The sequence below is a fragment of the Fundulus heteroclitus genome, chromosome 1 (genome assembly GCF_011125445.2).
Source record: "Fundulus heteroclitus isolate FHET01 chromosome 1, MU-UCD_Fhet_4.1, whole genome shotgun sequence".
Lineage (NCBI taxonomy): Eukaryota > Metazoa > Chordata > Actinopteri > Cyprinodontiformes > Fundulidae > Fundulus > Fundulus heteroclitus.
The window spans coordinates 29642591-29655270 of record NC_046361.1 but is presented as its reverse complement, the minus strand read 5'-3'; the positions used below and the strand labels follow the sequence as shown (position 1 = coordinate 29655270).

The window sequence follows — 12680 nt, the reverse complement described above, 5'->3', positions numbered from 1 at the left end:
ATTATTTAACATACTGTAAAAAAAGTAGTGGCCCACTTGCAGGTTTCTTCTGTTTTTATTTGCTTTGTTGTTTAGTTTTTTTGCCAAACCTAAATGTTTCAGATTGTCAAAGATTCTTTAATATCAAACAAAGATGAGCTGGGTAAATACAAAAAGTGGTTTCCAAATTATGATTTGATTTACTAACTGGAAAAAAGATATCAGATATTAATAACGTCTACAGACAATGTCATTGCCTGAGCTGTAGAGTTGAGAAATCATGTCAACAAAACCTTCCTGGCAACATGAAGTATGATATAACAAGAGTTATGATATAACAAGAGTTATGAGTGCATTACTCTGTTATTACAATTACACTGGTATGGTTGTGTGTATACAGTAGAACGTGTTGTCAAAATGAATGATTAATCCTAGTGGTTGATTAAAAAATTAAAACAAGTAAAACCAGTAATCCTAGAAATGCTATGTTCTTCTAAGTTTTGTTCCCGTTACGTTTTTATTGGGGCGTTTGGCAAACAACTTGGTGCAGTACCGCCTCCAATCACAGTCAAAACCAATCTGTTCGTGTAGAGCTGTTTAATCAAAATATTATCTTTTTTATTATTTTTTTGACAAGCCGGAACGAAAACAAGCTGAAATGAGATAGAAGTAACAAGATGACTTTTAAAATGTAAGGAGTAGAAAGTACAGATACCTGCATGAAAATGTAAGGAGTGGACGTAAAAAGTAGACAAAAAATAATTAATTACTCCACTAAAGTATAAATAACCAACATGTCTACTTAAGTAAGGTAACAAAGTAATTATACTTAGTTACTTGACACCTCTGTTGATCAGGACTCAGGCAGCAGCTTTTTGGTTGAGCAGCTGCTGCCTGATTGACAAAATGAAAAAAAAAATAAAAAATAAAAAATAAGGGCACTGCTGTAGTAAACCAACTTAAATTAAAGGCATGCACCAGAATCCTGCTTGATAGATGGTAAAGATGGTAATGGGTTAATATTTCAACAGACGTTATACAGTTGTCAAAATGTAGATCCAAATTTAAAACAAAACCAAGGTTTCGCCTTGCTCTGTGATCTGTAGCCCCACTCACTCTAATTGAGTGCTGATCTTGATCCACGTACTCAAGATCGTTGTTAAAGGACCAAAGTAGATTTTTCCTTTATTAAAACACACATTAGGTTGTAAAAAATGTTGCAAAACAAAATGTTCATCATTACAGTATACATTTTCATTAAATTATTTACATCGGCTTGGCTTCTTCTCATAATAATGTGCACTCTGTTTTCTTTGTCAGGCTAAAGAGAAGTATGAGAAGTCCTTGGATGAGCTAAACAAGTGCACTCCTCAGTACATGGAGAGCATGGAGCAGGTGTTTGACCAGTGCCAGCAGCATGAAGTCAAGAGGCTAACTTTCCTCAAGGAGGCCTTGTTGGACATAAAACGCCATCTTAACCTCACTGAGGGCCAAAGGTAAGCCAAAATCAAAGAGAAAAGTCAGATTTTCTGCATTAATGCCTCAAAGTGTTATCAGTCTCTACATCTAATTAATCACTTTCATGATAGTAATCAATGTAATTTAGCTTCCTTATTCTTCACATAAGGATGGGGTCCAAAATTCTTGTGTTTCAACTAGCCAAATGTGTCTTTATTCTGAGCTTAAGCAACATTGAGCTCAAAGCAATGTCACATTTACAGATCTCGATAGTTCAGGTTTTGAACTGATGCTTTAAATCCTCCAGAAAGGAGAATCTGATGAATGGAGGCCTCACTACAAAAGCATCAAAAAGGGACCACAAACCTGACTTGTCTACCTGAAGGTTGGGCGATGCGAGGGCTATCTGAACTCTCTGAATTCTTACCTTTTTAAAAAGATGGTGTTGGCCTAAAACAGTATACTTTATGTATGTTATAAATTCTGCATTTTTGTTCTGTTGCACAAATCTCATCTTTCCAATTTGGTTTAAGTGGCTGCTCTGTTTTTGCACCTCATATTCGTACAGCTGAGTTCAGAAGACTGTGCTCAAAACTGTCATTGAGGGCATGAATGCTATAAGAAATTTAGACTTTAATTTTCTTAATTAGGGTTAAATAATTTACGACTTTAATGATTTTTTTTTTTTTTAGAAACAGGAATGAGGTGCACAGATTTACATGTGTTGGGGATTTTCCCTAATCCACACAAAACTACACACAACGTGGTTGAGGCCCTTAGGCCTGGCTTTTAAATGTGGTTCTGCAGATTTTCAGTTGGGGAAGGTCGTTTTCAAGAATTTTAATGTTTGCCAGTTTTATCCATTTTTAAACATTTTTCTGAGACAGCCAAATGTGTCCGAGCTGTTGATTTGAAGGCAGGTTTTTGGATTATGGAGGTGCTCTTCCTGTTATCATATTCCCATCATTTTGGGCAAGGCACCAATAACGCTGGTAACAAACCATTCCCACAGCATGATTCTACCAACTCCGTGCTTTACAGTTGTTGCACTGTTTTTTTTTTGTATCTTTCAAGCATACTTCTTCTCATTGTTTCCAAATAGCTCTGCTATTAATACATCTTATATCATCTATTAAGAAGTCTTATATCAGCTTCCAATATCCTAATATTGTATGAGTAAATATACATTACTGTTTTAACCCCATTCCACACTGGATAAAAAAGACTTTCAATTAACAATTAAAGCCCAAATATTAATTGATAACATTAATCCCCGTGAAGTTCACAAGTGTATATCTAAACCATGAAGCTGTAATTTCCAAGAAGGTACTGCTAAGCACAGACGGGACATTATGAAATATTCCAGAATGACTGCATGCGTTAATAGTTTTGATTAAAAAAAAAAAAAAAAAAAAAAAAAAAAAAACTGAATAACAAACATCTTAGTTGATTAGTTTGATTGGGCCCGTGTCACATTCACTACAGTTCACTTCAAGCTGATTCATTTTAACACGGGTATCAACCAGCCGTGTACTCCTCATTAGCAGTCAGCCTCACAACGCTAATTACCCAAAGATTCATTCAATGACGTTTCTGCCAAAGTGAATTTGTTTCAGAATAAATGCTTGTCATATCCCTTGCTGCTTTTGGGCTGCGTCTAATAAACAGAGCCGGTGGATGCGGCAACGGGATTTACAGGCTGTTTAAACAAACCTGCCAGGTTTGTTTTCCATCAATCACGCGGGCATCTCAGAGCCTAATAGGACTGTTTAATCATCCACCATCTTTTTGACTTTATGCTATGCACTGCGACTTAACTGTTCACACGTTACGCTGTTGTTGGCTAAAACGAGCGCCTTGGAAAATATATACGCACCTTATACCTATTCACATTTTGCCATGTTACAGCCACAAACGTCAATATATTTTTGCTGGGATTTTTAACTACTGCAGGATTGTGAAGTGGAAGAAGTGGGATCCATTCTACTTTACATTTTACAAATTAAAATTTTTTGTGCACATTTGTGATTATCCCTGTTTACTCTGATACCCCCTAAATATAATAAAGTGCTACCAATTACCTTCAGAAGGCACCTTGTGTGTATTCTAATCTCAGTATAAACAGAGCTGTTTGGTAAAGGCTTCAAGACCATCACAGCGTTTGTTTTAGATAACATTAATTAAAAAAAACAGCATCTCAAAGATCAGCAAACACACCATTAGACGTCCTTTCTGCAGTTTACTAGAAGCCATAAAGGGCACACAGCCAACATGGGCAGGAAACAAAAATAGATCTTTTTGGCCAGCATGGAAAACACTTTTGTGCTGGAAAGTTAACAATGCACAACACGCTGAACACTGTGAAACATAATGGTGGCAGCATAATGCTGTGGGAGATACTTCTACAGTCAAATTCAATAAACTGGCTCACTTGTCAGATTAAAAGTTTCTTTTGGAGATAATCTTTAAGCAGGTACTTAATATACTTTTCAGTAAGGCCACATTTCAGTATTAAAATGTTTTTTTTATTGGTCTGATATAATATTCAAATTTTAGATATCCTGTTTTCATTATCTGTGAGTAGAAATCCTTCATATTTAGGACAAAAAAAAGCTTGAAAATGTTGGTCTCTGTGCAATCATTTTCTGCAATGTGTTTCACTGAGCGTGAAATAAATGAACTTTTCAAAAATATTCTAAATTATTAAAAATCAGTGTATACAGCAGGGACAGGGAGGGTAGACAAAGTTGTAGAGAATACTGAGAGAGCCAAATGCAGGAAAGTATATGAATACAATTTATGAGAGGCTCCAAAAGACTATAGACTAGAGTGGAGATCCACCTTCCAGCAGGAAAATTACCCTAAACATACAACCATTACATTGCAAACCAAATTGCAATGTAATGGTGTAGAATAACACATTTGTGTAAAACTGGCAGACGCATGTCCTTTACAAATTAGCAGCTGTAAATGCAGTGGCAGGTGGTTCTTCAAAATACTCTCCTAGGTTGACTGAATATAAATAAGTGCCAATTTCTTCAGATTTTTTTATTGTCTAATCCTGAAAACCAAGTATAATTTTCCTTTCACTTCACAATTATGCGACACATTGTACATGCCCATCCATTACAGAAAACAATTCAAGTTTGTGGCTAAAACGTGAGCCACCAGGAAGCACTGTATGTCACTTTTTGTATTTAAAGTTAGCTAAATACACATAGGAAAGAAATAGATATTTAGGGTTGAGGGTTTAAGAGAATTCAGAGACAAATGTCCCTTCATGCTATAACCTTGGATGTCGTTCAAACCAGAATCGTAGCCACAGTGTGAGTCCTGGTGCCAGTTTGGCAGCGGTCTCAGGGCCCTTCTGGTCCTTCCATTGTCACAATTTGTTCCACTCGTCTCTCCCCAGCTATATCGCAATATACAGAGAACTGGAGCGCACGATTCAGGCCATAAGCACACAAGAGGACCTGAGGTGGTTCAGCAATAATCACGGCCCAGGGATGCCCATGAACTGGCCTGCATTCGAGGTACAGCATCCACATGTAGGACCAAGATCACAAAACAGTTTCCTGGTTTTACTCAGTCTGTTTTTTGTTGTTGTTGTTTTTTTTACATTTTTGTGCAGGAGTACAACCCAGACCAGGCAGCTGCTCCTCCAAAGAAGAAGAAACCAGATGGAGCCCCACCCACTCCAAGCACTGACCATGTGGCTCCCCCTGGTGATCGTAGCAGGTTAGTTGAAGGAAGCTGTTGACATGGCTTTCTGTAGTCTTATTGAAATTGTTACATTTTTGTTGTTGTCCTGAAATTATATTTTGAGCTTTATCCTTTATAATAATAATGCACAACAAGTTAATGTAGATGTGTGTGCTTTTATATCAACTATACTGATTTTGAGGATATGACAACAACTTAAAACATTTTAAGCTGCTTTGACTTTTTAAACACCTATTAGGATTATTGCATAATTTCTTCGTTTTCTCACGAAATAATAATTCATGTTTTTACATTTTAAATATGTTTTTCCATTTGCTTTCTTCTTTTACGTTTAAATTTGACCCACCATGTTTTACCTCCTCCAGCGTGAGCAGCTATGAAAAGAACCAAGCTTATTCGACCGAGTGGTCCGACGACGAGCAGCCTGCTGCGTACTCCGGCAACGAGAACGGCGGGAACAGGAACTCGTTTGAGGACGACACCATCTCTGCGAAAGGCGTGCGCGTGCGCGCCCTCTATGACTACGATGGCCAGGAGCAGGATGAGCTCACCTTCAAAGCAGGTAATCACGGATGGACACACCAATGAACATGGATGTGATGACAGGCCATGGCGAAAAGCAAAAATAACTGTGTCCTTTGCTGTTCTAAAGCCTCCTCTACAAAAATAACAGTGATTAGTCAATAATAGCCACACTGGAAAACAAATTACAGGCGCTTGCCACCAATTAACTCAAGCTGCTCGAGCAATGGTCCAAAAAAGAGCTTAGAGATCCACGCATGAGCACCAAAAACGATTTTAAGAAGAATCTCAGTTGATGTAACAACAACTGTGCAGTTTTGTTGCGTCCTCTTCTGCTTTTTCAAAGTTTTAGCCACATAGTTTGGGATACATTTCTTACTAACCTTTGATTAGTTTGTCCATAAATGATGCCTTTTTGGAGTTACGTGTTAAACTAGCTGTCTCTTTTTCCAGTGATCGTGATCTTACCTACATACATGATGGGTGTTCAAACCATTACAACTAGTAAACCTGGCAGGCCATTAAACAAATAATTTTGTATGATTTACATGTCGTACTAGCTTTACAAAGTGCTAGGATAAACTATCCTGGTTGTTTCAAAGCAGAATTTCAGCTACGTACAATGGACTTAGGGTTACAAACAAGTTTTGTTGTATTTTGTCTATGTGGTACATGATTTTCTTTTCTTTTACAAAATATTCACCTTAAAATGGTGGAATGCCTTTGTATTTACCCCCCTTTACTTTGACACCACAGAATTAAATGCATTGCAAGCTGCTGAACTTTAACTCATCACCTAGTTCATAAATGCAAAGGCCACCTTTGTGTCATTTAATCTGGGTAATCGAGGTGATGGTTTTATATGTTTGTTGAAGAAAATCAGCGAACAAGCATTATCAAGAAACCCCATACCGGAAAGGTCAGGGATGAAGCTGGGGGGTTTTGATCCAAATCATCCTCCAAATAATGGAAACAATATAACTGGTAACTGCTGGTCAGGCCACAAACTGCAGAGATCCAAAGCTTAGGTGGCAGAATTTCTTGATGGGCAACTATTAGTAGTCATAAAATCTCCCGACTAAAGTGTTCCAAAAACAGGGGACATAGCAAATGTGTGGAAACAGATGCTCCACTTCAAAATATTTCAACCTATTTACTAGTGTTGCACCGATACCAGTATCTGCGGGGGCCCTGATACAGCACTAAAATGGTGGTATCGGTATCGGCAAGTACCAACAAATAGGGCACCGATACCTTTTTGATTTTTGTATGTCACTTGAACGCAGCCTTCTCTCTCCCGACACTCACTAGTTCTACTGGATTCACTTTGTATTCCTGCTTTACAAAGGTAGCAGTTTGACAAAGCCTTGATGGCAATTATTTTACATCTAAGTAGTATGCAGTTCTTCATAAATATACACACATCAATATCAAACAGATGGTATCGGTATGGAATCGGTATCGGCCAGTACTGCACAGCCAGGTATCAGGTATCGGTATCGGGCCAAAAAATGGCATCGGCGCAACACTACTATTTACAAAACGCTATGTAAGTGTGGTGGAAAATTACACGTCACCCTGAGCACATCACACCCACCAAGACACATGATGATGGAAGCATCAAAGTATAGGGATGCTTTTTTATCAGGAGAGACAGGAAGCTGTGGAAATGCTCAAACTGGTGCAGAATCTCACCTTCCAGCAGGACAACATCTCCAAACATGCATCTAAAGCAAAGAGGTGTCTAGACCGCGGCCCGGGAGCCATTTGTGGCCCTTGGAATGATTTTGTGTGGCTACTGACAGCAGTTCAGGAATTGTACAAATTTATTATTTTAGGATTAGATTTTCAAAGACGATTTTATATCCTCTGAAAAGGAAAGTATTAGATCCCTACATGTATTTGGCTCATCGTGTTTTTTTTTTCCTTTTTCTTTTTTTTTTTATATCATAGTAAATAGGACCGCAAACATCCAGAGAGTTTTTACTTAAAAACAGACTCAGGCTCATCCATTCATTAACCTTGCTCAAATTCAGCAAGGATCTTTGAAGAAGCTTCTCATTTTTGTTGCTGGGAACAGATTAAAAATAATAAGGTCAAACGAAGAGAAAACAATCAACCCAAAATGTTACAAATCTTTTACTTTTCTATTACAAATCTTGAACCTTTCTATTACTGAGACAAACTTTTGAGACTCTTTTTCAGGTCAATAGTAATTTGTTCTTTTCTACTTGCTTTCATGAAATTATTGCATGTTTAGTTTATTTCTGAGCTGGTAAAAATTAAATAATTCTTAGAAAAAAGATTTTTTTTAGGATTTTAGGTGCAATGCTGGTTGAGAAATCAGACAAAAGATGTTGGTCCCTATCTATAGATAGATAGATAGATAGATAAGATAGATAGATAGATAGATAGATAGATAGATAGATAGATAGATAGATAGATAGATAGATAGATAGATAGATAGATAGATAGATAGATAGATAGATAGATAGATAGATAGATAGATAGATAGATAGATAGATAGATAGATAGATAGATAGATAGATAGATAGATAGATATGAAATTACTGAACTGTTCTTTTACCATCCTGAATGAAATGTGAATGATCTAAAGGCTTTATGCGTAGATAGATAGATAGATAGATAAATAGATAGATAGATAGATAGATAGATAGATAGATAGATAGATAGATAGATAGATAGATAGATAGATAGATAGATAGATAGATAGATAGATAGATAGATAGATAGATAGATATGAAATTACTGAACTGTTCTTTTACCATCCTGAATGAAATGTGAATGATCTAAAGGCTTTATGCGTAGTTAGATAGATAGATAGATAGATAGATAGATAGATAGATAGATAGATAGATAGATAGATAGATAGATAGATAGATAGATAGATAGATAGATAGATAGATAGATAGATAGATAGATAGATAGATAGATAGATAGATATGAAATTACTGAACTGTTCTTTTACCATCCTGAATGAAATGTGAATGATCTAAAGGCTTTATGCGTAGTTTACATGGAAAGAAGAAGTCTATTTGCATTAGCATCTCAGACACTAAGGTGAAGCGGTTTCACATCAGAGTCTGTGTCGTTTGCATTGAATCGGTTCTTTCACTTCCTTTGCAGGTGACGAATTTACTAAGACGGAGGACGAAGACGAGCAAGGCTGGTGTAGAGGTCGTATGGACAACGGCCAGGAGGGACTGTACCCGGCCAATTACGTGGAGCCAATCTAGTCACGTGACCGGACAGAGACATGCCGCTGGAGGCAGCTTGAACCGTCCCGTCTAACTGTACCGCACATAGCCAGAGACTTAAGAGCAACACATCCTTTGCCCAACAGATGCGCCAAGCTGTCTTGCCTAACTAAAACTTAGTAACCTAAAAAGACACTATATCAGTATAGTATATTTTATCCAGCATTTGGGGGTGGGTGAAGGTGACACATTCAAAAAAAAATAAAAAAAATAAACAGCAGATGTACTATTGTATACACGCTCAACTCAAACATGAAGACAGTGCAGGAACACATTGCTTCTCAGTGTGGCTGTGTTTAATATACGACACAGCTTATTATTAACTCACAGTGTACTGCAGCGTGTTCTCCTGAAGGGAAGACAGTATAATCCGTTTTACTCATTTAACAAAGATGAGCTTCTCTAACCTGCGTTGTGTATATACAGTGTTATGCCATTTTGTGTAGCATTTTTAATGCTGTGTATGTCATTCTTACAACGGGAATGCTGTGTAGTGTTGACAGTACCACAGACTGTATCCTTTTTTTTTTTTTGTTTGTTTGTTTGTTTCCTTTTCCTTTTTTCTTTGGAATTCTGTCCGGCCTCCGTTCCAGTGTGTGCAGTGCTATGTGTTTTTCGAACTGTTTCTGAACTTGCATAGCAGCATGTGCTATGCAAAGAGTTACATTCTCCCTCCCCGAGTCCCTGCAGCCTCGTCACGGCTACAGCCTGATGCAACACTTCAACCACAAATGCAGCATTTACATGCTTCTGGACATGCATGTGCTCCTGGTTTCACAAGAGAAGGCTTCTCGATGAACCGACCTCACGTCTGCTTTTCTTTCGACTCCCCTTTTTTTTCCCTCCTGTCCCTGTAAATCCTTTTGACTGTATCATCCTCATGCAAATCCATGGAAAGGATTTACATATTTTTTTTTTTATTTTTTTTTGCAGAAGCCTTCATTCACGCTTCAGCAAATCAGGGTTTCACGTTAATTAAACTGTGCTAACGAGACGTACAGGCATTACTTCAGAGCGAAGTTGGATCAAGTCATCTTGAGCTTGAGACTGCATTGTAGGAGGGATGCCTTGAACAATACACGTGCCTGGGACTCTTTTCCAGAGCAAAGGGCGTACGGATGCATGTCAGTTATAACTGTGTAATAGACGTCTGTCTAAAGATTGACCCCTACTCTAACAGGACATGAATGTACCAGTGATTGGGCTTTAAAGGGGGTAAGATGTCTAAATCTTTTCACTGGCATAAGGCGGTAGTTATATGGCCCTTCCCCAGCTGAGCCAAAGATTGATCCATCACCACTCACTCTATACACGAATGGCACATATCTCGTGAAGCATATTCATCAAATTAGTTTTTGCTTCCCAGCCCAAACAAACTTCCCTTTGTCTGCAAAACCTGCTCAGTGACTTAAAGAAGACGTCAGCGGTGCACTGCATGGACTCACTGCAGCATATGGTTATTTTTTTTTTGATCGTTATTATTCTTTCTAGGAATTATAGTACCTAGTTTAAGTATTCATACAACTTGAACTTCTTTTTTCACGTTACAAACAGATATTTTAAAAAAAATTTATGTGGATTTTAAAGACAACAATTAGCGCGGAATAAGAAAAAAAAAAAAAATTGTTGTACGCCCATAAGGGTTGCATGCACATGTTTTCAACGCCCCCCTGAGACAATATTTAAAGAACCAGTTTTTTCCTGGAATTAAGGTACAAGTTTTTGGGGGCATTTTTCATTCAGCTTTGCAAGTGACGTCCACAGTTTTTGCTTAATCTTCTTTGCAAAATAGCTAAAAAGAAATAATATTTACATTTTTTGCACAGATTCTCGGTAGGTCTGCATTTTCACTCTGCCCTCATAGCACTTGAATATGCTCTGATCCAAACCATCCATTGTAGCTGTGGCTGTATGCGTAGTGTTGGGAGGTCAGCCGTCACCCTAGTTTCAAGTCTTCTGCAGCTTCCAACAGGTTTTCTTCCAGTTTTCCCCTGTATTTATCTCACTTCATCTCACTATCGACACTTACTTCTTTCCCTGCTCCTGATGAGGACGAGCAGCCACACAGCATGACGCTGCTACTGTCGGTTTTCGCCGTGGCGAAGGCGTGTTCGGCTGGGAGTGTTTCCGCCAAACATTGGGTTCTGCACACAGAAGCAGTGGTTCGGTTTTTGGCCATATCTGACCAAAGCAAGGCCTGAACACATATGTATGCCAGATTCTTTGGATTATTATCTGCAAAAACACATTGGAGTTTTTAGTTGAAACTTGGAAAAAAAAAGTGAAAATGTTTAGGTGGTATGAATACTCATGCAAGGCACAGTATTTTATTATGATTTTTTTTTTATAACTACTTCTATTATTTTTATTGAATTATATTTATCACATGTTGATTGGTGGGTTTTGTTAACTCAGTTCAGATCAAATGTGGGTGTATTTTTTTTTTTCTTTTTTTTTTTTGCAGCATAATCATAAAGGTCACTGGATTAACAGTGATTGGAGGTATTTAGCTCTGGATTTGGAAACGTCTCACACACGAGGACGAAACACATCACCAGCTCACAAGGTGCGTCTTAGAGTGCAGCGTGTCCAGCAGGTTAAAAATGGCTCCTGCCGTCAAAACTCTCCCACTTTCCTCAACGCAGACACATAATACACAAAGACACGGGTGGCAGACTCACAATATACACAATATCTGCAAGTTCAGACTCCTTATCTATGATTCCAGGTGAAACACTTTGGGGTAAAACATCTGTATCATCCAGTGTGTATGAGTTGTGTAAATGTTATACAAAGTTGTAACAAAACAAGCAAAAAAAAAAAAAATGCAAAAAAAAAAAATGCAAGTGATTGACTATTAAGACAAAATGTAGTGTTATACATGTAAATGTGTTTCATTAAATGACAGCAATGGAAAAACGTATTAAGTAATAGGTACCATATCGTATGAATCTTATTGCAATGAAACTGTCAGTGTATCATAAAAGCGTGACGTTATCCCACGCTGTCAGATTTGTACATGATGATGTAATTTAAAGATTATATTCTATTGTAACTGTACAACTGTGTTGAGTTGAAAATGAGACCTAACTATGTTGAGACAGTAAAAAAAAGGTGTACATGTAAATGCTTTTTTTTTATGTTGACCTTTTTTCCTTATGCACACAGGGGGCTGAAGCTCACAATGTGAAAAACCCCATATTAGCGGTCTAGAAGATGTATGTTCATAGTTAGTGATGTACTTTTATCTCCTAACTGGTGTAGTGCCTGTTCATCTTGATGTAACAAGAAGTTCATTTAAATATGCATAAAGGTGATTATGATCACAGATAATAATGACTATAGTGATAAAAAGAAAAAGATCCAATCAAATTTGCTGTGGTGGTGTCAATGTTGCGTTATTCATTTGAAAGGGAAAGAAGTTTGTTGAAAAGAAAAGGTTCTGTCTGTCTGCGTGTGCGTGTTTGCTTTTATTTTAGATGACTTTTCTTGTTTCCTTTATGAAGAAGAAACTTCTTACAACAATAAAGAACCTGAACAGAAATATAAAGATGGACACGTAAAAAATGAACTAATTATCCAGATGGAAGGTCAAAACCACTTTCCGTATAAAGATTATTTAAAAAAAAAAGTGTATTCATTTTGTTTAAATAAATCTAATTTACAGTAAAAAATGTGACATAAAGTTGGCCTAAGACTTGCAGTAAATCAGTAAGCATG

The 12680-nt window shown here is 37.3% G+C and overlaps 1 protein-coding gene across 2 annotated transcripts in view; it reads left to right on the top strand.

Moving 5' to 3' along the window:
• Positions 1–12087, top strand: part of LOC105928610 (protein kinase C and casein kinase substrate in neurons protein 1) — a 59451-nt gene extending 47364 nt beyond the window's left edge. For both annotated transcript variants that reach the window (XM_012865958.3, XM_012865959.3), the window contains 5 exons: positions 1300–1475; positions 4850–4970; positions 5069–5175; positions 5526–5722; positions 8830–12087. In XM_012865958.3, coding sequence (XP_012721412.1) covers positions 1300–1475; positions 4850–4970; positions 5069–5175; positions 5526–5722; positions 8830–8939 — 711 coding nt within the window. In that variant the 3' untranslated portion in view covers positions 8940–12087. The remainder of the gene's footprint in view (positions 1–1299; positions 1476–4849; positions 4971–5068; positions 5176–5525; positions 5723–8829) is intronic.
• Positions 12088–12680: the final 593 nt, after the last annotated feature.